At 38.8% G+C, this 20,890-nt stretch overlaps 1 protein-coding gene across 3 annotated transcripts in view; it reads right to left on the bottom strand.

Moving 5' to 3' along the window:
* Positions 1-20,890, bottom strand: part of LOC104639272 (macrophage mannose receptor 1) — a 34,267-nt gene that overhangs the window by 5,327 nt on the left and 8,050 nt on the right. For all 3 annotated transcript variants that reach the window (XM_075746302.1, XM_075746303.1, XM_075746304.1), the window contains exons 8-25: positions 20,043-20,156; positions 18,743-18,858; positions 17,720-17,868; positions 16,674-16,873; positions 15,210-15,337; positions 13,808-13,895; positions 13,078-13,222; positions 10,808-10,843; positions 10,543-10,706; positions 9,974-10,041; positions 9,375-9,475; positions 8,890-9,029; positions 7,641-7,755; positions 6,808-6,989; positions 6,049-6,151; positions 4,311-4,540; positions 2,181-2,346; positions 663-809 (exon numbers count right to left, since the gene is read on the bottom strand). In XM_075746302.1, coding sequence (XP_075602417.1) covers positions 663-809; positions 2,181-2,346; positions 4,311-4,540; positions 6,049-6,151; positions 6,808-6,989; positions 7,641-7,755; positions 8,890-9,029; positions 9,375-9,475; positions 9,974-10,041; positions 10,543-10,706; positions 10,808-10,843; positions 13,078-13,222; positions 13,808-13,895; positions 15,210-15,337; positions 16,674-16,873; positions 17,720-17,868; positions 18,743-18,858; positions 20,043-20,156 — 2,392 coding nt within the window. The remainder of the gene's footprint in view (positions 1-662; positions 810-2,180; positions 2,347-4,310; positions 4,541-6,048; positions 6,152-6,807; positions 6,990-7,640; positions 7,756-8,889; positions 9,030-9,374; positions 9,476-9,973; positions 10,042-10,542; positions 10,707-10,807; positions 10,844-13,077; positions 13,223-13,807; positions 13,896-15,209; positions 15,338-16,673; positions 16,874-17,719; positions 17,869-18,742; positions 18,859-20,042; positions 20,157-20,890) is intronic.

Here is a 20,890-nt window from a genome sequence, read left to right as displayed (position 1 = left end):
TAAGAGGATCTAAACAAATATGAAACAAAAGGGCTCATTTCTTTTGGGCAGTATTGTGCTTCCCGTTCTCTTTCACAGCCTTCTGAAGCATGGGAGAGGTAGCTGATGATTCAGCAGCATAGAGGGAAGAGGGCCAAGGAGCAGCTCGCGATCTTGGCCAGGACCAGATGCCTCCGAGATGGAGGAGGGAAGCGTTTTCCCTTCCCTGGCTCTGCAGGCTGCCAGGGAGCCCACCTGGTAGAGCCAGGACTTTCACGCAGCAAATGCAACCCTTTTCGGATCACACGCCCCATGTTAAAAATAAGTGATTGTTGTTATGATAATTCCTTCTGCTCTTGTGTAGGGAGAGATGCGGAAACAAAGGGATAAGGCCAGAAGGAAGTTAACCCATTTTAAAATCTTACTAAAGGAGAGATTTTGTAAATGAAGAAATAAAACAAGAAAAAAATCCAGGGAAAATTGATCACCTTAATTTCAACTGAATTAGCTGAAATGCAAACAGCGTCAATGGTGAAAAATAAATGAGGCATTGATTTCCTTTTTTTTTTTTTTAATATGTGTAGATTTTGCAGCATGTATTCTCAAGACTTTTTTAAAGTGTTGTTTGGGTTTTTTTAATGTCGAGATTGAAATCTTTTTTTGGTGGCAAAAATTATAATTACCTGATTGAACGCACTGAGTCAGAGCCTGAGCCCAGCTCATTTCATTGGCATTGAAGTAATAGCAGTGGCTTCGGAAAGGAATCCAAGCTATGTGATCAGATTCAGGACATTTTCCAATATCCCGTGGGGGATCAGAAGGAAGTATGTCTAGAAGAAATGAGATATTATGGGTGCTTTCATTCAGTCAGGATTGTGGTTCTTCAGATAGGAAATAAAGTTTTAAAAAAACCCCTTTCTTAAAGTTACTTAAAATATTCTTCAGCACACAGTGGTAGAATTATCAGTGACTATGTCAAGAGTGACAATGAGGAGCAGAACTGCTCAGTCACAGCTGAACGATTCAATATGAGCCTGTGCCCTTTTGTGTTACTAACTAAATCAAACTTGGACTGTCTCAAGGATATTTGAGTTTTCAGGCATTTTTGGTTCTAGTTGATTTTGTTATAACCAACAAATTTGTATACATAAAAGCTATGGTAAAAAGCAGAAAAAGAAAAGCCAGAAAACTCCCAAACCCTCAAGAGGTTCAAATACCAATTTGATTTTTACATTAAATATAATCTAAATCATAGTTTACTGTTTAAAGTTCCCATTTAATAGTTTCCTCACGATAATAATCCTTACATAAAATTTCTGAACAGCTTTAATTCTGACAATGCATGGAATAATCTGAAGCTCATTGAGTATTTATGTGGTTGTCCCTCATTTTCCTGCAACAATGATGATACAGAATGAGACAGTAACGCTGTCAATTAGCACATGCGTTTTTTAAAACAAAAGTTGCAAATCAATGGGTATGAAGTTCAGAGCATGGGCTGGAAAAAAAATCAAAGAAAAACTACACAAAACCAGATCAAAAGAAACTCAGAATTACCATTAACTCTGTGTCACTAGAGCTAACAGCGGTTGCCCTACTACAAATGAGAAAGAAAAATGTTCAGTCCCATCCTAAGGTTTGCCTGTAGTTTTTAATCTGTAGTATTTCTCAGTGACACCCATAGAATCACTATGAAATATGAACTTTTGTCTGGGCCAGTAACAGCCTCTTTTTGTTTCCCAAATACAACTCTTCCTCCTTTCCCTAGCTTTTAGAATCTAATAACAATGAAGCTCTAACCAGTATATGAACGCTACTTATATTGGAGGAACAAAATGTATTTTACACGAAGTGGACTTTATTCATTACAATCCTTCCCACAAAATCCCTGTCAGCAAAAAGTTTCACATTCTAGACTTGAAGTGAAATATTTAGTCCTCCCATAAACTCTGTGTTTTGTCTGCCTGGCACGTAGGATAACTCCTATGGCAGTTATCACCCCAGTCCAGTCCAATGGCAGTTATCTTGGCTGGTGAATGACAACTCCATCAAAATAATGCATTGTTCATGCAAATTAAAGGTATTGACATTACATACTGTGATTTATTATTCCTTAATATATACTTAGAAATTTGTATTTCAGTCAAAGCAGATTGAGCAAGATTTCTGGCATAAAACCAAAAGTCATCACCATAACTTACCCTCAGATTTTTTGCAGACAGGAAAATGTTTTTCATTACAAGGTGCTGTTTTCCAGGTCCCATGGAGGTCTAGATAGACACAGGCTCTTTTCTGTTTTGGTTCTCCATAGTACCACTTAGAAAAACTTATTTTCCTTTTATCGGTCCATCTATAATAGCCATAATTCTAAAATTGAAATAGATATTTGATATAAATTTTCTACACTCTCATCTGCTGTTTCAGGTAAAAGTGGATTTATAAAAATGCACATTTTCACAGCGATATATAGATCATAGATTCTATATCCGTGCTAGTACTGTTAAAATATTAATTGAATCAGGACTCAGCAATGTAAAAGTAAGACACAGCAGTATGCCTCCCATGCTGAAACAGGCCATGAAGATGTTTTGAAGGCTAAATGGTGGTTCCTGGGTGCTGATGGTCCTCAGTCCCTTGTGGGGCAACATTGTGAGGAAGAATCACCATCCCAGAAGAGTCACATCATCATGAAGAGCAATGTGACCACAGGAACATGAAACCTGTGGAACGGTCATGTGGAAATGGGTCTCAGAGCTGGCTGTCAAACAAGGACTCTAAGCTCAAGTACAGTTTTGAGGAGAAACATTCAGGAGTAAACTGCAGCTATCACTATGAAAAATCTGAGAAAATTATTAGTTTGTTAGGAGCAAAAGATAAATACGCAGGAGCAGAAAGTCTGGAGTCTTTGTTTAGACTTCCTCCCCCCTGCCCTTTTTTTTTTTTTTTTTTTCTTCCCCCATGGAAGAATCAGAAGAATTACAAGGAAAAGGGAACAGGCCCAGACAGTATATTGCTGACATTAAGAACTGAGGCATAAAACATGATCCCACTCTAGTGTCTAGATGTGTCAATAGGCCAGGTATGCAAGTTCTCCTGAGCTTGGCACCATCAGGGCAAGATTGCTGCCTGGGGAACAGGAGGAATCACAGAGCTTCACTCTGCAATAGCAGGGCCAGCTCCTCTATAAGGACCAGGAGAACATGTCTGGTGATCCAAACTTCATTGTAATGGGATTTTAACTGCTTTCTAAAACATGTTTCTATGACTATAAAAGTAACCAACTTTGATATCAAGTGGACTTAAACACTATTATGTTGGTTTGGATAGAGATGTCCTGTGGACTTGTGCACTTGTTGAAGGATTCATGTCACATATATTCTAAGACCAAGCATTTTGTCTGGTAGGGAGAGACACTGTTAGAATCACGGAAATAGGTGTCGTTCAGTAACAAGTTAATTGTCTCAGACAATGTAGCCTTCCAAGAAGCTTTATCAGAGTGCTGCTGCATCATATGATCGGAAATGCTACTTTTACACAACATTATTGTAAGTTCTCCCTAGGGATACTGAATTTCAGACAGGTTTATGTTATATATCAGTGGAATCGCAATTAGTAAAAGTAATGCCTAGTTAAGAAAATTATTGCTGATGAAAGAGCTCTTTTTTTATTATCAAGGTACTTTAGTCAGCTCAAAGAACAACGCAATGGAAACATAATAGTTCAGTGCATTGAGCAACTGCATATTCACTAGAAAAGCTGAAGCTCATCTTGGCTCTCAGTAACAGGGCTAGTGAGACTGATGCTCACTCAAGTGCTCCCTTACACAGTGGTGGACTTGGATCTCCATATTCGCTTCTTCTGGTATAGTATAGCTTTTCTGCTTTTAATCTTTGGGACTTAGCAGGCATAACAAGGAGGGTGTTCGGAGGCACATGGTATGTTCTGTGAATCTTTCTGAACCAAAAAGTAATGAAAAAGCTACATCTGCCAATGATCATAAGGCACTAGCCTTAATGACCTGTTGATCCCTTTGAGATGAATTCACCTCTCCTAAAAAATGGACATCTAAAAGTTAACCAGGTTGTTTAACCTAAGTGCCTAAGTGGCTCACATTCCCATAGAGTTAGTAAAGAGAGGCCCGTACTCTCAGAGGTTCCCATCCTTCTCCATTGCCTAAGACAGAATTTAATGATATAAGATGGATGAAGTTAAACAAAGTGAGTGCTGTCCACCAGTCCCAGGTTCCCAATATGTTCATGCTACAATTGTCCCTGGTGATAGTAATCCAACCATAGCATTTAACCACACCACCTATAGTTTATTAACCTTACCACATTGCTATTGAGCCCAATCCATAACGGTTCTCCATATTGAGCTGCCTGCAGCAGCAGGAATATATTACTGTAATAATCAAAAATGCTAGCAAGCTCCAAAAATTTCTCCTTGCAGGCTTTTCTTGCTTCTTCCCAATTCATTTTAGAAGGAATGATTAAATAGCTGCTGTTATCATAATGGATGAAATCAGAATCTGGAGCAGTTGTGGAATGAAGCAGCTCAGGCTCTGTAGGAAGGAGGTACAAATTTGAGAGGAAGGGGAGAAAACAGTGAAAATTACTAGCCATCTGAATAGCAATATTACTTTTGAGTAACAGATGAATGTAGTGTGGCAGCACAAGCAGCAAGTAAAAGCATTTCTTACATAAAATGCAGGAGACATGTTTTAGCGGTGACTTGGAATTATTTGTAACTATAGTGTAAATAGTATATTCAGGGATTACGGAGAGGCAGAGGACGAGCTGTGCATATCTAAAGACATACGCTGCACCAGATGAAATGATGTGAATACTGGTCACACAGTGATCCTCCCCCCAGAGCTCTCTAGGTTCCCCTCCCGCAGTGCAGGTGAAATTTCTCCCAAGCACAAGCACGGTGCAGGATCTCCACACCTGTTTAATCTCAAAACAGGGATAAATTTCATTCTAAGCAAAGCTTGTGTTTTGGCTGCTGCTTCTTTCCCATGTAAGATGAAGATAAAAAGGAAACTGTAGTTGTATTATATATGTGGAAGCAGAAGATAAAGACCAAGAGCTAGTGATGGGGACAGAAAAAAGGACAAAAACTGCCTTTGTGTTCAGTCAGTGTCACGAACACCCTGGCAATTGTTTTTGCTAGTGACACTCATGCAGCTTTCTGCACTTGCATGGAACAGAGTCATGAAACATCTGGCCAGGCTGTGGCTTCTTCCTCTATTTTTACTTGCTGCTCAGCAGTTCCCTGTTTCTATTCCTGTCGACTCTGCAGTGTAGCTGTGCTCCAGATGTGTCTCCCACCCTGAGGATACACAAGGAAAGCTAGAACTTTTGCCCTTCTGATTATTGCTTGTCTTGTGATATAAAAGCATTGCTAGAGACTGATGAGTAAAATAACCACTTTAATTGGCTTTTCTCGACCCCTCAGCGGAGCCCGTGTGAGGGATTTTAGCGAGACGGGTTAGATCTGGAGATGAGGGTGGGGAAGCAGCTTATAGTGTGTTATCTAGCTAGCTAATATACCTATGGTGGAGGCTACTGATGGATTTGTCTTTATGCTTTGTATTTGCATTTGCAAAATAACCTGATTCAGATACCTGTATCTGTGCTAGTTGGGTAAAGCAGGGATGGCTAACCTTTTCTGTCAATAGAGAAAAAAACAGGCATTTTGAAGGCACAGCTCGTCTTACCTATTTCGGGCGTTTGCCTCAAGATGAGGCAGGTGAATCCTGCTTTCAGAGTGTCTACTGGCCATTTTTCAGGCAACTGATTTAAGTATAGATGTCTGCAGGGTAGGTGAAGTCAGCCTCTGTGAGTGTTGCTGGGTATGCTGGTAGGGGAGAGGCCATAAAGCCGAAACTTTTTTAGAATCCTTGTCCCAGAGCGAGTTTTGTGTCTGGAATTCCTGAGCTGGGAAAGTAGCCCTGCTTCCCTCAGCCCGGCTGCTACAGGCACAGCCAGGCAGTTACAACTGAGGACTCGTATGGTCGGATTGTTCAGTACGTGTCTTCCGACAAAGGTGGTGAAAAGTAAAACTTACTGCTGTCCGTCTGGCAAATATAGCTTTTCTTATGCTGGCACTCAGTGTTTTCCCAGTAACCTGCTTCATCTAGAGATCTTTTCGTCATTGCAATACAGTCAGTCTAGGGAAAAATTAAAAAAGAAAATTATAGCTGATGAAGTGCAAAATGTCTGGCAAAATAGTAGAAGTAGGTTTGAGGAGACAAAGTTAATAGCTTTCTTTTCTAATTTTCTGGCTCTTATTTTCATTTATTGTTTCTTGGAAAATAAATTTATTATATTATATATCTTAAGCAAATGCACTTTCCTCGGCAGATTACTGCAAGAACTTTTGTCAGTTTATTAAAATTTCTTGGAGTGCACCAAAGCTATTTTTACTGTGTAGTTTATGGTAATCTGTACTGAATTTGTTGAACTTTCATTTGGATTCATGATGTACAAGGAGAAACAATAAAACAAAATAAAATTTCCAGCTGGTAATACTGAATATTTTCAGTAAAATCTAATAATTCCAATAATTCTAATTAATTCTAGTGGTAATTATAATACAGCACTCCTTCAGTTCTAGACTTCTACAAAGGAATGACAATAAGTATAGACTCTAAACAGCCTATTAATCTCTGGGTACAGCTTTAAAACCTGATCTCTGAAATATCAGTTGCCTTCTGCTTTAAGCCATTGAAACATAGAATCCTAGCTGGGAGAGAAGTCAGGCTGGTTACACTGACCTTGACTATGTTATCTAAGTTATGCATTTTCTGATTTTTTTTCTGTTTACCTGTATTGTAATATACTTCCAGTCAACCATTATGTATTCATCTCTAAATGGGAACTGCCTTGCCCACTTTGAATAGTCAAAAAAGCTTCCGTCTGTCCAAAGATATGTACCCTCACTGTTAATATCATTCAGTCCAATCCACGTTTCATTGGCAACATCCTTCAGGTGCAAGGTGAAGAAGGCTATTAAAAAAAAAAAAGAGATCAGAGAGAGTAGCTGAGGAATTATCTTTTTTTTCAAATTCAGTGTAAACTAAATTCCAAATAAAACAACCAGTCAGCTTTTAAAAATATTGCAAGTATCAGGTTCAGTATTGTTAGACTATGAGTTAATGGCAAAAGAGAAACATTACACTGGGTAGTTTAACTGAAGCAGTTCGATTTCTTTTAAATAAAAAAAAAGGAAAAGTTTTTTAGATATAGAAATGATAGAGACTTCTTGGAAATATTATATAAATTAGGGCTAGAAGGGACTTCAAAAGGATACATCAGTCTTCCCTGAGCTGGCATCAACTGCACATATGTCGCTTCTGATGAATGTTTGTTTACTTTCCGACTTGAATATCTGTGGGCATTTCATTACTATGAACTATTACTATTTATCCCATCTTCCAGGGCTGTGGGGAACAGATTATGCTGATTCCCCCGCATGACACTTTTGCCAAGAGATGGAAAGCGTTGTAATATCTCACTCCAGTCTTCTCTCTGGACCAAGCAGCTTCAGGTCTTCCTTCCAGGTTAGGCTATTTAGATCTGGAGGCTAGTTCAGCCTTGTCATTAGATGGTGAAACGTGCTGGCTTCATACTTAGTACCAAAAGGCTCAGATGTCATACCTTGCACTTGGTCATTGTGTATAGAGGCCAAATTTCCCCCTAATTCTATACAAGCATTTCTTGCGGAGTGCCAAGTCAGTCTTCCGTCTTCCCTGGATCCAAATATTTTATAACACTGCGGGGAAAGTAAAGGATTTACTTTTGGGTGTCAAAGAGTATTAAAACCATTGGTTTTGATTAATTCAGTTCCAGCCCCTGCAAGTAAAGAGCAGCAGATGGGGGATCAGCTGAAATGCAAATACTTTCAGGCAGCAAGGAGACCCAGCGGATCACAGCGCTGTGCGTGCAGCACTTACACACCTGTGGGCTGTCCAAGCTTAGTGCTGGGCAAGAGCAGGCAACTCTTGGAATTTTGAGGAATTAAGTAGATATCCAAGGCACATGGGTAGAGATTTCGGATCACATTACTCAAAAGTAGAATTTTTGAGAGACCGAAACTATTTCCTGATTGGGGACGTAATTTTGGGCAGGCATCTCTCAGATCAATTCTTTCAGTTATATACCGCAGACTTACTGCTAAAGCCTGACCTTGTGCGAGCAAGGGGACAGCGTCAGGAGGAAGTGCTCTTTTGTACCATGTATTAGTAACCCATGGGGATTTTTCCTGAATACCAGTCTAAAAACTACTTTTGTGGTTTCTGAGGGACATAAGACATGCCCTTTGAATGCATGAAAAGTTTTCCTATTGATTGCACTGTGGGATTTATTTGTGGCTTTCCTTTGTTGGTTGGGGTTTTTTAAGTTCAATATAGCCAGGTGTACTTTTGCTTAACTTCGCAAAAAAACAATGCTTGCTTGTTTTCTATATTTGATTTGACATTTATTGCTGTTTGTGTTACTCAGCTTAAGATGAGTTGTTGTGATAGCTGATTATATGAGAAGCGTAACCTTTCATTTTTTTAATCTCAGAAAAAGAGCCTTATATTTACAGATAAGGATAATGGAACAGGATTTCCGTGCAGTAAGTATGTCTAAAATAAACAGAAAATTCTAGAAACTGAAAAAGTAACTATGGGTAAAGGCACATGGACATTTACAAAAATTATAACTTAAAACATTAAAATTCATCTCTTTTTTTGAGATTTAGATATGGACTTGCCAACATGAAAATTGACTACACTTCTAATTAGAATACCACATAATAAATTGGTATATGTAGTGAGAGAATTTACATAGTGAGATAAAAGGGATAGTTGTTTTCTCCACCTATTGCAAATATGCTAAATATGGCTGAGATTTGTTACTGCACCTTATTGTTAAACAAAAGCCAAGTTTCAGGACATCCTCCCAGAGCTGGAAGTACAGTAGGAGCAAATCCTGAGTAAGTTGAATTGTGCCTTTCACAGATGAAGGCATTTTTCACAGCACAGCTTATATCTTTCCAAAGCCCTGTAAATAAATGGAGTACAGAGAATCACTGTCTGCAACTCTCGTCCCACCATTACAGCAGTCAGCCCCAGACTATTCATAAAGCACAAATGAAACCTTCTGGAGGCAGGCAAAAACAATTGCCCTGTACACATTTACCCAAATACATACCTTCTGCCTCTGCAGTATGTTTGTCTCCTAATAACGATGGCATGGTTTTAAACCTCAGCATACTTGTTACGAAAAATTGTCAGCATTGTTCAACTACCTGTTTGTGGGGTAGCCTTAAATTTAAATACGTAGCAAACAGTTTGGATTTCGATGCTAAATTTTCAACCAAATATTTCTCGTTGCTGTTTTACTCACCAAAATCTTTTGACATTATCACACAGTTTTCATCATTATTCACAAAATTTGGTTCATTTGGAGCCCAGGCGACATAGTTCACCGGGGTCTTATCCAGCCAGCTGAAAGAAACAAGGGGACAGTGGCTGCCGGACAGACACCTCCAGCAGTTGTTTAGTTGCAAGGTCTGTTTAGGTAAGGGGCTAAGCAAGGTATTAGCAGTGACGAGAGGGCAAAGGCTCCACATACACTGAAGAGTACATATCCACAGCATTACTGCTGCTTCTCCTCTGTTTAGCACTATCACATTCAAGTCCCATCAGCATCCCATTACGCCAGAGGTTGGATAAACCACGTCATACTCAAAGGGAAGGCTTCTTATAGCCTGGACAAGACTGAAACCCCCACATCTCACCAGCGCACAGACTTCCCTTTCATCCCAGAAAGATGTCCTCCTGGAAGCCTTCTACAAACAAGATTTCTAAAACAGGTTCCCTACCAGCAATTTCAGAAAGCTGTTGGGTAAGATGTTGCTTACACTTCTTGTAAAATGAAAGCACACATAGAGTGAGACGAAATTACCATCATTTGTTGTCCATTACCAGTTTTCCTTTACTCACCTGAATTTCTGATCAAAGCTGACAACTAAGCCAATGAAATATGATTCCACTCTGAATTTTGTGTAAATCTAAAACAAAAGTGATTAAACAGTAAAGTGCTAAACAGTTCCTCAACATCAAGCAAAAATGTGGAAGCCCATTAACCATGCCTGTGATATTTTTTTTATTTTATCCCCCCCCCGGATTTGAGCCTCAGGCAAGAACATTGTAGGGTCAGACCCAGGTTTCAAGCAGGCAACAGGGATATGGGGAACATCCTGGAGTGAGGAACCAACTGAACAGGAAAGCAATAATCACTGTGCTGAACAGTACATATCTTACAAGAGATAAGCAACCTGGGCCTGAACTATCCTTTGCTGCACCTCTAAAATTTGCATGATTTTCTCCTCTACCTACTAAAAGCAATAGCAATTTCTTTACAGGTCCTGGACAAATATATTGTTATATAAATAAATACTGTAGGACAATAGCTCAGGACTCTAGCCTAGCTAAATAGATGGGCTGTTCCCTTTATTTTATCAGCTGCTCTGCTTCAGGATTCGATTATAATTAATAGGCTCAGTGCTTACATATTTCCATAGAAACTGTCTTTTGCTTTCATTCTCAATGACAACAAGATCTGCAAAGTTCTTCTGACAAATTCTCCGTGCTTCTTCCATATGGACATGTTCTTTGCTGAAATAGTATTGCTTATCTTCATATATAATCCATCCATCGTTGGTGGCTTGATACTCTGAAAGGTAAAGAATCATATATATTACATTCATATCTGGTCTGTACACAGTCTGAAAACTCTACAGTAAATGTTTATTTGAAAGAAGAAAAAAACCCTACCAAGTTTGTAGTTTGGTTCAGGTTTTAGCAGTGTACCTGTAAAATAAAAGATCATCATGAACAACATTCCAAATACAAAAAAATCCAGAGGGATTTTCTTTCTGTAGTTGCAAATACTTTGTATAATAGAGAAAAAAATCCAAACTATGATCTAATGCATTTTCTGTATTTTAGAGTACATACCACTGAATTAAATTTTAAAATATGCATAATTTAGAAAAAAATATCTAGTGAAAAATACATATCTTTAAAGCATATCTTTACTAAACTGTATTAAACAATCCAAGATGTGCAATAAACGCTTTGTAGATGAAACTTACATCAGTTTGAAAATTTATTTAGTATTTTTACTTGGTATGCTGTTATTAGGGGGGTTTTATATTCATGGGACTAGAGCCAAACAACATAATCTAGCCAATAAATGAAGTTCTCAAGCTTATCTACGTAGTAGTAAACTATTCACAAGTACTGAAAGCTTAATGCTGGTATTTTGTTAATACCACACGTCATGTCCAGTGTCTCAACGCATTCCTCTTATGGCTTGGCTTTTACTAGGAAACTCTGTTTTTCAGAGTTCTCGACAGCCAGTAGATACCAAACCCAAGTTTCTGAAATACAGGATGGACCAGGAGGAAGCCATTAACCTGTTGCTATTCCCAGAGCCAGCTATAGCCCCTCAAAGGTAGCTCTGCTTCCATTTCAATGCCTGTTATTTTGTTCTTCACAAGCACTACTAATTCTGTTCTTAGCTTTCTCCATTTCTTCTGTGGTTTGATGGAGAGGAACACATTATCAAAGAAATGACAGGAGGAGTTTAGATGAGGAATAAGCAAACAAATGAAAAAGCAACTAAAAATCTCCTGTTGGGAGCTTTTAAACATTTTCTTCTTAAGCCTTTAGTGAAGAATAGAACTAAAATTATTCAATTATCTTCATGACGAATTTACATACTTCACCTCATTTTGATTTTATTTTTTAATCCTAACATTCCACCTTTTTCAAAAAAATGGAGTATCTGAAGTAAATATGTTTCTTAAGTGAACATGAGGGAAGTAACAGCTGAGCGTCTCTTCTCTCACATTGATCATCATTTAATCTAGATTCACAATAACAAGATCTAATTCTTTTTTCTTTTTTTTTTTTCAACTTTTGAAAGGTCATCTAGGATCAAGATAAACTGAACAGAGTCTTTATGATTTCTGAACTCCGTCTCACCAAGAGCAGAGTGCCACATCTGTACAAAGCAGCGTGCTCAGCGCAGCAGAAGGGGCTGCGCAGGATGTACTGCTTCGCTCTGCTTTACGGAAGTCAGTGTTTTGATGGTGCATTTGTATGACTAATCTACCCACAAGGGAACAGTGATCCTTCCTTTTTGGTTAAGCAATTTTTCAATGTTAGCATGGTGCCTTATTCGTTACTCAAGGGTAACGGTTTGTTGGCAGAGTCATCAAATATTAGATATACTCAGTGCTTTTTATATAACTGCTTCTCCCTTCCCCTCCCTATTGTGCCTCCCACTAGTTCCCTGTGTGCATCCAACTTTCTTTTCTTTTTCAGAGGCGTTTAAGAATCTCCTACTCCATGGAAATGCATAAAAGTACTCAGTTTACAACCAGGAAGCAGGGATGTAAAAGTAGGACCGAGTAAACAAACAAGTTTTTTCATCGTCGGTTGTCACTCGGGGTCCCCATTTCCCATCCCATCAGGTCCGCTTTGTGCCCTGGCACCGAGAGGCCTGGCATTACGTCCCTGCTCCCCAGGCAAAGCTGGTGGATGCAGGAGTCCTTCAAGGCTACACCAGCCTTGGCTTTTGATCTCTTTTTCAGAGTCACCGGTTCCTATAGCAACTGATCCCTCTCTTTGGTTCCATTATTCATTTCATAGTGGGAAGCAAAGCTTTTTTCCCTTTTGTACAGAGAACTCTAGGGTCCTGCATCTTTGGCTCTCCTGGGTAGGCCTGAAGCAGATAGAAATACAGGGAGGAGATAAAAGGGGAGTGCATAAGTACCTTTGCCTTGCAAATTTATTCAACCCATGGCAGAAAGAGATAAAGCCAGAGATAACGTAATAGGGACATCTTTAACTTCCTGCATCTGAGTACGATTGAAATATCTCGATTCATTCCTTTTGCTTTATGTGTTGCCTTCACTGAAACCAGTTTTAAAATGAACAATTCCCAGTATCTTTCTTTTTTTCAATTTGTTTAAATCCATACAATTTGTTTTTGAACTTGGGTTTATTGCTCCAATTAAATGGGGAGGTAATTATACCTTTTTTTGTTTCACAAATCCAATTAAGTAACTGTTCACAGCGCAAGTCGTTCCAGCGCATTTGGGGTGATCTATTAAACATAACACAGTGTTCAAGTTCTTCATGGTTGTTGGGTTCATCTTCATCCCAGTTCTCATAAATTACCTGTGTTGGAAATACATCTCAATTACTATGTGATTTGAACTGAGTGGAAGTAATTGAGATTGCCATCCTAACACAATTTCAGGATCTCATCATCTCAAGTACCTTGTTTATGGGATCAATGAGAGTTCAGATAGGTCTGAGAGAGCTGAGAAAGTCATGCTCATCAGCTCACTTTCCCCATCGCTCCCTGGTGAAGGTGCAAAGATTACATGGTCTAGAAAAGCATGTGTCTGAGGGAGGAAAAACAGATGGGCAGATGTTTTTCTCACTTTGTGAAAAATGGGAACCTAACTTCTCTGTACTGACATACAGCAGTGCCCGGTCTGGGGTGCTGTGAAGATCTAAGAGCACAGACTATGGAAAATGGGATATAACGCGGTACCAGGGAAGAAACAGAGGCAATTTTGCACTTCCACTAGTGTGTTAGGGCCATCGCTGAGCACTGCAGCTGTTCAGCTGATGGATAAAGGGCTGCCATGCACCTGCCAAAGGTTTAAAGAGATTGGAAAAAAGGCGTAAAAAGATGAAAATCTATATATTCTAAAGGACAGAAAGTCAATTAATATCCAACAAATAAGTACTCACAGGGGAACCATCAATCCAGGCAAATCCTTCATCAGGATTTAAGAGAAACAAACCAATCCAGAAAGCCTGAGTGTGCAGTCCTTTATCCCTAAAATAAATCATACAATAGAGATACATGAGCGTAGAAAGAGGGGCCGTGACGTAAATGCTGGAAAGCATAGAAACACGTTGCTTTCTGTCCCGTCTGAACTGGGAACTGCTCCTGCACTGCTGGCCCATAGCCCGGCTCACCACCTGCACTCTGTCAAGGGGTTTGACAGTGCTCCGTGTTGGGATGAGACCTGCCGTATTTGAGTGCAAGTTAAAGGACAAGTGATGTGGCCAAGGGCCAGCTCAGGCTCCCGTCCTTGTGACTGCAACACAGTAGCAGGAGTTCGCGGACAGAGGCTTTAGCAAAAGTAAAACATCAATAGAAAGCTATAACACAATTTATCTAATGAAAAACAGTGAAAATTGTTTTTTCAACTGCTTTGATTTGCTTCTTGGCACTTCCTATGCAGTTTATTTAATAGTTTGTGCTATTTATCTTGTACCTATGGACAAGATAAAATAGAGTCCTATTTCATTCACTACACAACATGAAGATTTCCCTCCAGAAAGATTTCATAGTCTATAGCAAAGAGACTTAACAGACAAGTGAAAACATGTTCAGCTTCTCACAATACTGAAAAATAATTAAATGAAGAAGGGTGAGATCTTGAAGACTTTTCCATATGACAGTTTTAAATCTATTTGAGAAATTAAACCTGGATTCACCACTGTGTGAAACAATTTTGGTTAAATGGCTATATATTATGTGCCATTGAGATGTCTTGACATTACAGAAATACAATCAGAATGTAGTGATCCAATTTTGGGGGAAAATAATGACATAATTTCTACATTGTGGGCAAGATATGGCATTTATAGTGCTAGGAAATATTAATTAAAATTAATTCCTGTATGATTTCAGGAGTCTTCAGTTCACAGTCAGAAAATTTCCACATTAAGTCCTTGCATTTTGGTTTACATTACACGTTAACTTAAGGGTTTTTTTGAATGTGTTGATTAAAATATAAATTGCAGCCTGTTAACAAAAAAGGCATGGTTAGAGCTGAACATTTTATTGTCTGCCTTCTGGGAGAGGGACTAACATGTGCAAAGTTGATCAGATCTGGAGAACAGCCTTGATAAAAACCTGTGATGAAAGTTTAAAAATACCAAAGCCTCTTTCAATTATTCAAGATTTTTTTTTTTTTTTTAAAAAGGAATGTTTCAGAATGATATTTCCAGATGAAAAATTTCCATTTCAATTTAAAATTTGATTGTGTTAATTCACTCACTTGCCCAGGTCCAGGAGTATTTTAAAGGAATTATTATGTAATATAGTATGAATGTGAAAAAGAATTCTGCAAGTACTCACGATGCTAATTGCCATAATAAAATCTGATCTTCTCTTGTATTGATTGTGACCAGATTTCCTCCTATTTCTCTACAGAATTCTTCAGCTTCAAACCAAGACTTCCTTTGGTTTCCCTCTCTCACAAAAAACTATTGAGGAAAAAAAAAAAAAAGGAAAAATAAATTACTAAACGTGCAAAGTTTGGCATATAAAAATACATAATTGCCTATGTAATTAAAATCAGTATCACTTTAGCACCCCTTTATTCTTGAGTGAGACAACATAATGTCTGCCAAAACCTATAATATTAAACATTAGTAACATAAAGTGTAAATACTTTTTTCTTAGCATCCTCTATTTTTAAAAAAGGCAAGAGTAGCATAGATGTCTGAGGACAACAAAAGTTATCACAATATACAGAGAAGAAAAAATAATTCATAACTTAATTGGAACTTTGAGTACTGAAACGCTCAAAGAATGATGGAATAGCTTAGTTGTGGTGTTTTGCAGCAGAAAGCAGGAGACTTTTGAGAAATGGAAGGTGGAGGCAAAATCAAGAGTTTGGAACAGAAAAGATAGTATGAACGGGGAAAACTATTTGGCAAGGTGCTGACCCTGGACAAGGAAGGGATTTTTGTATGGTGGTGCAAGCATACAAGTAACACCACTTTCTACTGTGAAGTACACACATTCTGGAAGTAAGGAGCTGGATGCTTGAAAATTTGAGGAAAGGATAATCAACAATTTGGTAACTGGCTGAACCAATAATGTTAGTAACAATAATTAAGTATGATGTAGAAGATGAGACCCTTATAAATACAGGACTAAAATCATCTCTGACCTCCCAACAGGCAGAGAGTCTCAAGAAAGCAAGAGAGAGGATACTTATGTAAAGACCTGGAAGAGCAATGGTGCATATTTACTTCTACTTGATCTATTTTGCCTTTTCTTTAGTTTTTTTATTTTTAAAAAGGAGACTTTTAAAGGCATTTTTAGCTAAATCAAGGGAATGCTCAAAACCTTTATGTGCTGGAGAGTCACCAATGTCAAACCGAACCTGTATCTAAAAGCATCACTAGAAGTATCGCGTGCTGGGTGAGAAGAGGTTGGCAGAGGGCCAGGTGTCCGTAAGTTTTCTCTTAGAAACATTGTCTTATGCAAGTGACACTGCCAGCTCTTGAGACGCATAACTATGTTTTTCCTGAAGTCCCAAATTCCTGGAAGCCAATAAATTAGGTGAGGTTCTCACCTGACATTTAAATAAAAGAAAGCACTTTTCTAGCACTCTGTTTTCATTGCTTCAGGTTTGCCATAGTTGACATTCAGTGTATTTCATGGATTTTCTCATCATTTTTTTGACCCTGAATACCATGGAGAAGATCATTCCCTAAAACTGACCCAGCAGCTGGGTCCCTGAGTACCACGGTGACCGATCCCTGGGCTGCCCCGTGCTCAGGCTCACAGCGAAGGTCCACGCACACTTACTTTGAAGCACGAATCTGCCCGGGGGGCTCCGTCCCAGCCTTCGGCACAGGCGGCCGCAGGGACCCGTACTGGAGGAGCAGGAGGCGGCGCTCCCGTTGCCCGCTGCTTGCAAAGATAATTTGCTGTTTCCTCACAGCTAACAACATCCCATAATCCAGCTGCAATTCCAGTTCCCATGGCAACACAACCTTGCTCTTTTCCTTTGCGATATGGAAAAGAAATGAGTAAAACCAAAAGTCTTAATTGCTCTCTAAGAAATGAGACCTTTGCTTTTCTTTGTAGAAAATTATGAAAAGGAAGATGTGGATTATGCAGATTAAAAACCACCCTGGATATAAAATTATTTTTAATACCTCCTGCCAGAGCCCAGATATGGGCCAATGAATCTCACGGACGCACCCTTGCCAAAACCAGAGATTTGCAGCTTTAGAATACAAATCTTCCTTACCTTGCCACCCCAGGGAAATCATAGGGCAAATGGCTCTTGATTTTATTTGCACATGTAGCAGATGGCCTGACAACTACTTTGGCGTTCTGAATTTCAAGAAGGCTGATATCAAGTACAAGTTTGTTTTAAGACATAGTTAGCTAGTGTGAAGGCAAGAGTTCCTGCGTAGATGCTAATCTGTTTTGCTGAAATGCAAAACAGCTGGACACTCGTTGCTCGTTTCTCACATATGCACCTTGTGGGTCAAAAAACATCTATAATAATTTTTTTTTCAGTCTCATTTGTTGTGAATTGGTGTTGAAAAGTTGAAAAAAATGAGACCATGGACCTTGTTAACTCCTGCCCAATATTGTCTTCAGTCTAACCCATGTGTTTCTGTACAACTTTGCAGGAGATTGACTTACACAACACCTGACAGCTGTGATGGTGCTCGTTGCACTGGCAACAGACACAAGGTCTGATGGTGTTGGCCACCTACGACTACAAGTACAAAACAAGCAGCCTGCTCTAATTTCTAACACCAGAGGATGGAAAGCAGAAACCCACATGAACTGAAGCTTTATTCCTATCACAAAGGTTGAACCTATGCAAAGCTTACCTGGCATTGCTGTGTTCCAGTGTGTGAAGAGAGGAGTTTCACCACTGGTCCACCTGAAACTCCCTCGTTCTTCTGTGTCGGAGAGACCAATCCAGAAATATTTTTCAGACCTCAGCCCCGTCACACTAATCAGAAAGGCTTGCTCATTGCTGAAGTGGAAAACAATGTTCATTCACAACCTACTACCTTGCAATAGTAAAATAAGCGGTACAAACAGAGGCATCTCGATCATGCTAGCATGACCCTAAGGCATGAAGTGAAGTTCAGGCAAAACCTCAGCAGGCTTTGAAGTGTGGTCAAAAGAACTTGATGAGGGACAACTTTCTCCTTTCAGCTGAAGGCATCTTCTCTCCTATCCACCCAGTTCTGTGAAATGTCACAAATTACTGCTCACGTGGGCTTCTAATTGTATTCTATTTTCTTTGTCTTTCCAAATCTTTGAGGTGCCTCAAACAGACCACCAAGTCAGGACCAAACTGTCAGCTTTGCTAGCCATCATCTCTGAAAGCAGTCATGTTCCCAGAGGCCATGAAGCCTGCAAAGCCTGACTGCCATATGGGTAGGTTGGAGATGATGCATTCTGACTGTGGTGGAGCAGGTCCTGGGGAAGAATTCCTACATTTGTTCAGAATTTGGCTTAGAAGGTAGTTTAGCATTTTTGTTAAACCTTTCCTATCATAATGAGACAAGACCCATCAGTAAATAGATGAAAATTGTAGTAACTACTTTCCAACAGGAAAAAGCCAAACAAACATAGAAGTTGCTTTAATTAGGAAATGAAAGATAAAACTCTTTAAGTCAATAACCCCCCAAATTTGAAAACCATTATAATAGATTAAGTAGAAAGCCCTGAATCATTGACTTTTTTTTCCTGCATGGATAATGTTATTTGGCTTAATACTACAAAATTTTTGAAAAGCATTGATAGAACACTTTGAATAGTTCAAAAAAATTGACAAGTTCTGCAATTTTCTCCATCAGAAGCACTGATTTTGAAGTATATAAAAAAAGATATTTTCCTACCTGCTTTCCACCGTAGCTAGATAAGCTTTGCTCTGTTCACATGTCTTATTTGCTTCTGAGAATGTCAAAAGTGCAGAGCCCACCAAGTAACAGTGAAAACCGTATCTTTTCCAACCCTGTGACAAACACAAGGTTCTTAATGTGAAAATGAAAGAGACTTCAACATAGAAATTAGCTCTGTTCTTTTGTGTATAAATATTCAATGTTGAATTTGTTGCGGCTAAGCTTAAAAACAAGATGAGACTGGGCCAATCTGTTACTAAGCAAAAGCCTGGGTTTTGCTGCTGTTTTCTCCTACGGAAAGCCTATTTTGTTCAAAGGATGACATTAAGATCTTAGTTTTAATCGCTTTTCTGTGTATGTGTCTTTTCAAAGAAAATTGTGACTGCACTGTGCTATTGCTTCCCAGTGCTCCATAAGGCTGGGATTACGCAAACCGCACCATAACGAGCCTGTGGTTCGGTCAGGGGGGAGCTGCAGCTCCAGCCTTCCGAGCTGTGGGATCTGACATAATGAAATACAAGAATATTGCGATATGGAAATGAACTCACATACAAGCCCAGCTCCCCAAAGCTGCCCCTGCCATCCCTAAGAGCAATGGGCGAGGAGACTTTCTGAGCCAAGAGGAATCCAGTCAGTGCTTGTTTGCGGGGAGGGTGGGAAGGAGGAGTATCAGTGAAACACCCCTGCTTCTTCCTGCTCTTAGAGAGATCTGTGCTGACCAATATAGATATAATGATTTTCTGGAAAGGTCAATTCTGAAAAAATTACTGGTTTGGAAAAAATTAACCTGCTGATGTCAGTCAAAGGCCAACTAAGTAGTCCATCGGTAGGAACATGGTACAGAAAAAAATGATCCTTTTGTGTTTTGAAATTATTTTCTTTCTTTTATCACTCATATAGTAAGGACTTTATAAATAGACAGCAGATCTGAAAGGAGAGACAAAGTGGCATTTGGTAATTTTATGTGTATTGTTAGGCTAAGAGCATAAACAGAGAGGAGTGGTGAAAATATGATTTAAAAGATATATGTAATTTTGTCACACTGTGGCTCATCCGGGAGTGGAGAGAAAGGCAGTATTCATGTACATGTAAATGAATCTTGGCTTTCTTGAGTATTTTCAGAGCAAAAATGAAAAATGTACATATATTAGTAAATTGCTAGTAGGAAAAGACCAGGTTTCCTCAAGGGTAGGTTTTCTAGAAGATACAAACACAAAGACTTTAAAAGAAGCAAGAACCAGCAAATTAATTCCTATTCATTTTTCCCAACATAATTAATTTATGAGAGAGCATTTACTTTCTGGCAGCCTGGGTCCTCAATTGTCTGGTTTTCAGAGGATTGTGATGAAGGCGTCTTTTTACAGATGTAACCACGTTGCTTATCACAGACATCAGTTGCCCAGTATCCATCCTAAAATAGCAGGGAGAATAAACAAATGTAAAAAAACGGGCATTCATAAACATAAGAAAACCAATGTTTTCCTCTTTCTTCACTACAAGGTCCACTAGTATGTCACCTAGTAAGGCTATAGGATCATTGATGGAGATTGATTTTTTTTTTTTTAAATAGACACATCTGTCAGGATTATTTTAAGATCCATTTGATGCTGTTTTGAGATGAAAGAAATAAATAACATCATGAAGTCTCAACATTACTTGCTATCATAACTGTTTAATGGGAGGGTTTGTAAAGATACATCACATGTAGGGCTAGTGGATCTGCATTTAGAGCAGGATTATTTCACTACACTTCTGGAAAAAAGATCAATGAAACTGAAATAGTGCACATCTGAGTGTGTTGCAGTGAATCTATTTTATCCATCAAGGAGAAGACTGGAAATGACTGATTTCTTTCTAAAAGCAATTATGTAAAAAATAGAATTTATATAGCAGCTTTTTTTCCCCATAAAATCTGCTTTAGGGTCAATTCTATTGATGCTTAATACTGGCAAACATCATTATTCTATAACAGTTCTTTCAATAACAGCATTTCTTTCATAACAGCATTTTCAATTTGTTTCTTTTAAAATTCATGATACTTTGTGTTCGTGCATGTGAGTGCACGCACATGCACGTAAATGTGTCAAACGACGAAGTCTTGCAAGAAAATAAAGTTTGTGAGTCAAGCAGTCAGAAATACTGTAG

The sequence above is a fragment of the Balearica regulorum genome, chromosome 2, assembly GCF_011004875.1.
Source record: "Balearica regulorum gibbericeps isolate bBalReg1 chromosome 2, bBalReg1.pri, whole genome shotgun sequence".
Taxonomy (NCBI): domain Eukaryota; kingdom Metazoa; phylum Chordata; class Aves; order Gruiformes; family Gruidae; genus Balearica; species Balearica regulorum.
The sequence above is the reverse complement of the archived record's forward strand: the minus strand, read 5'-3'. Positions and strand labels throughout refer to the sequence as shown.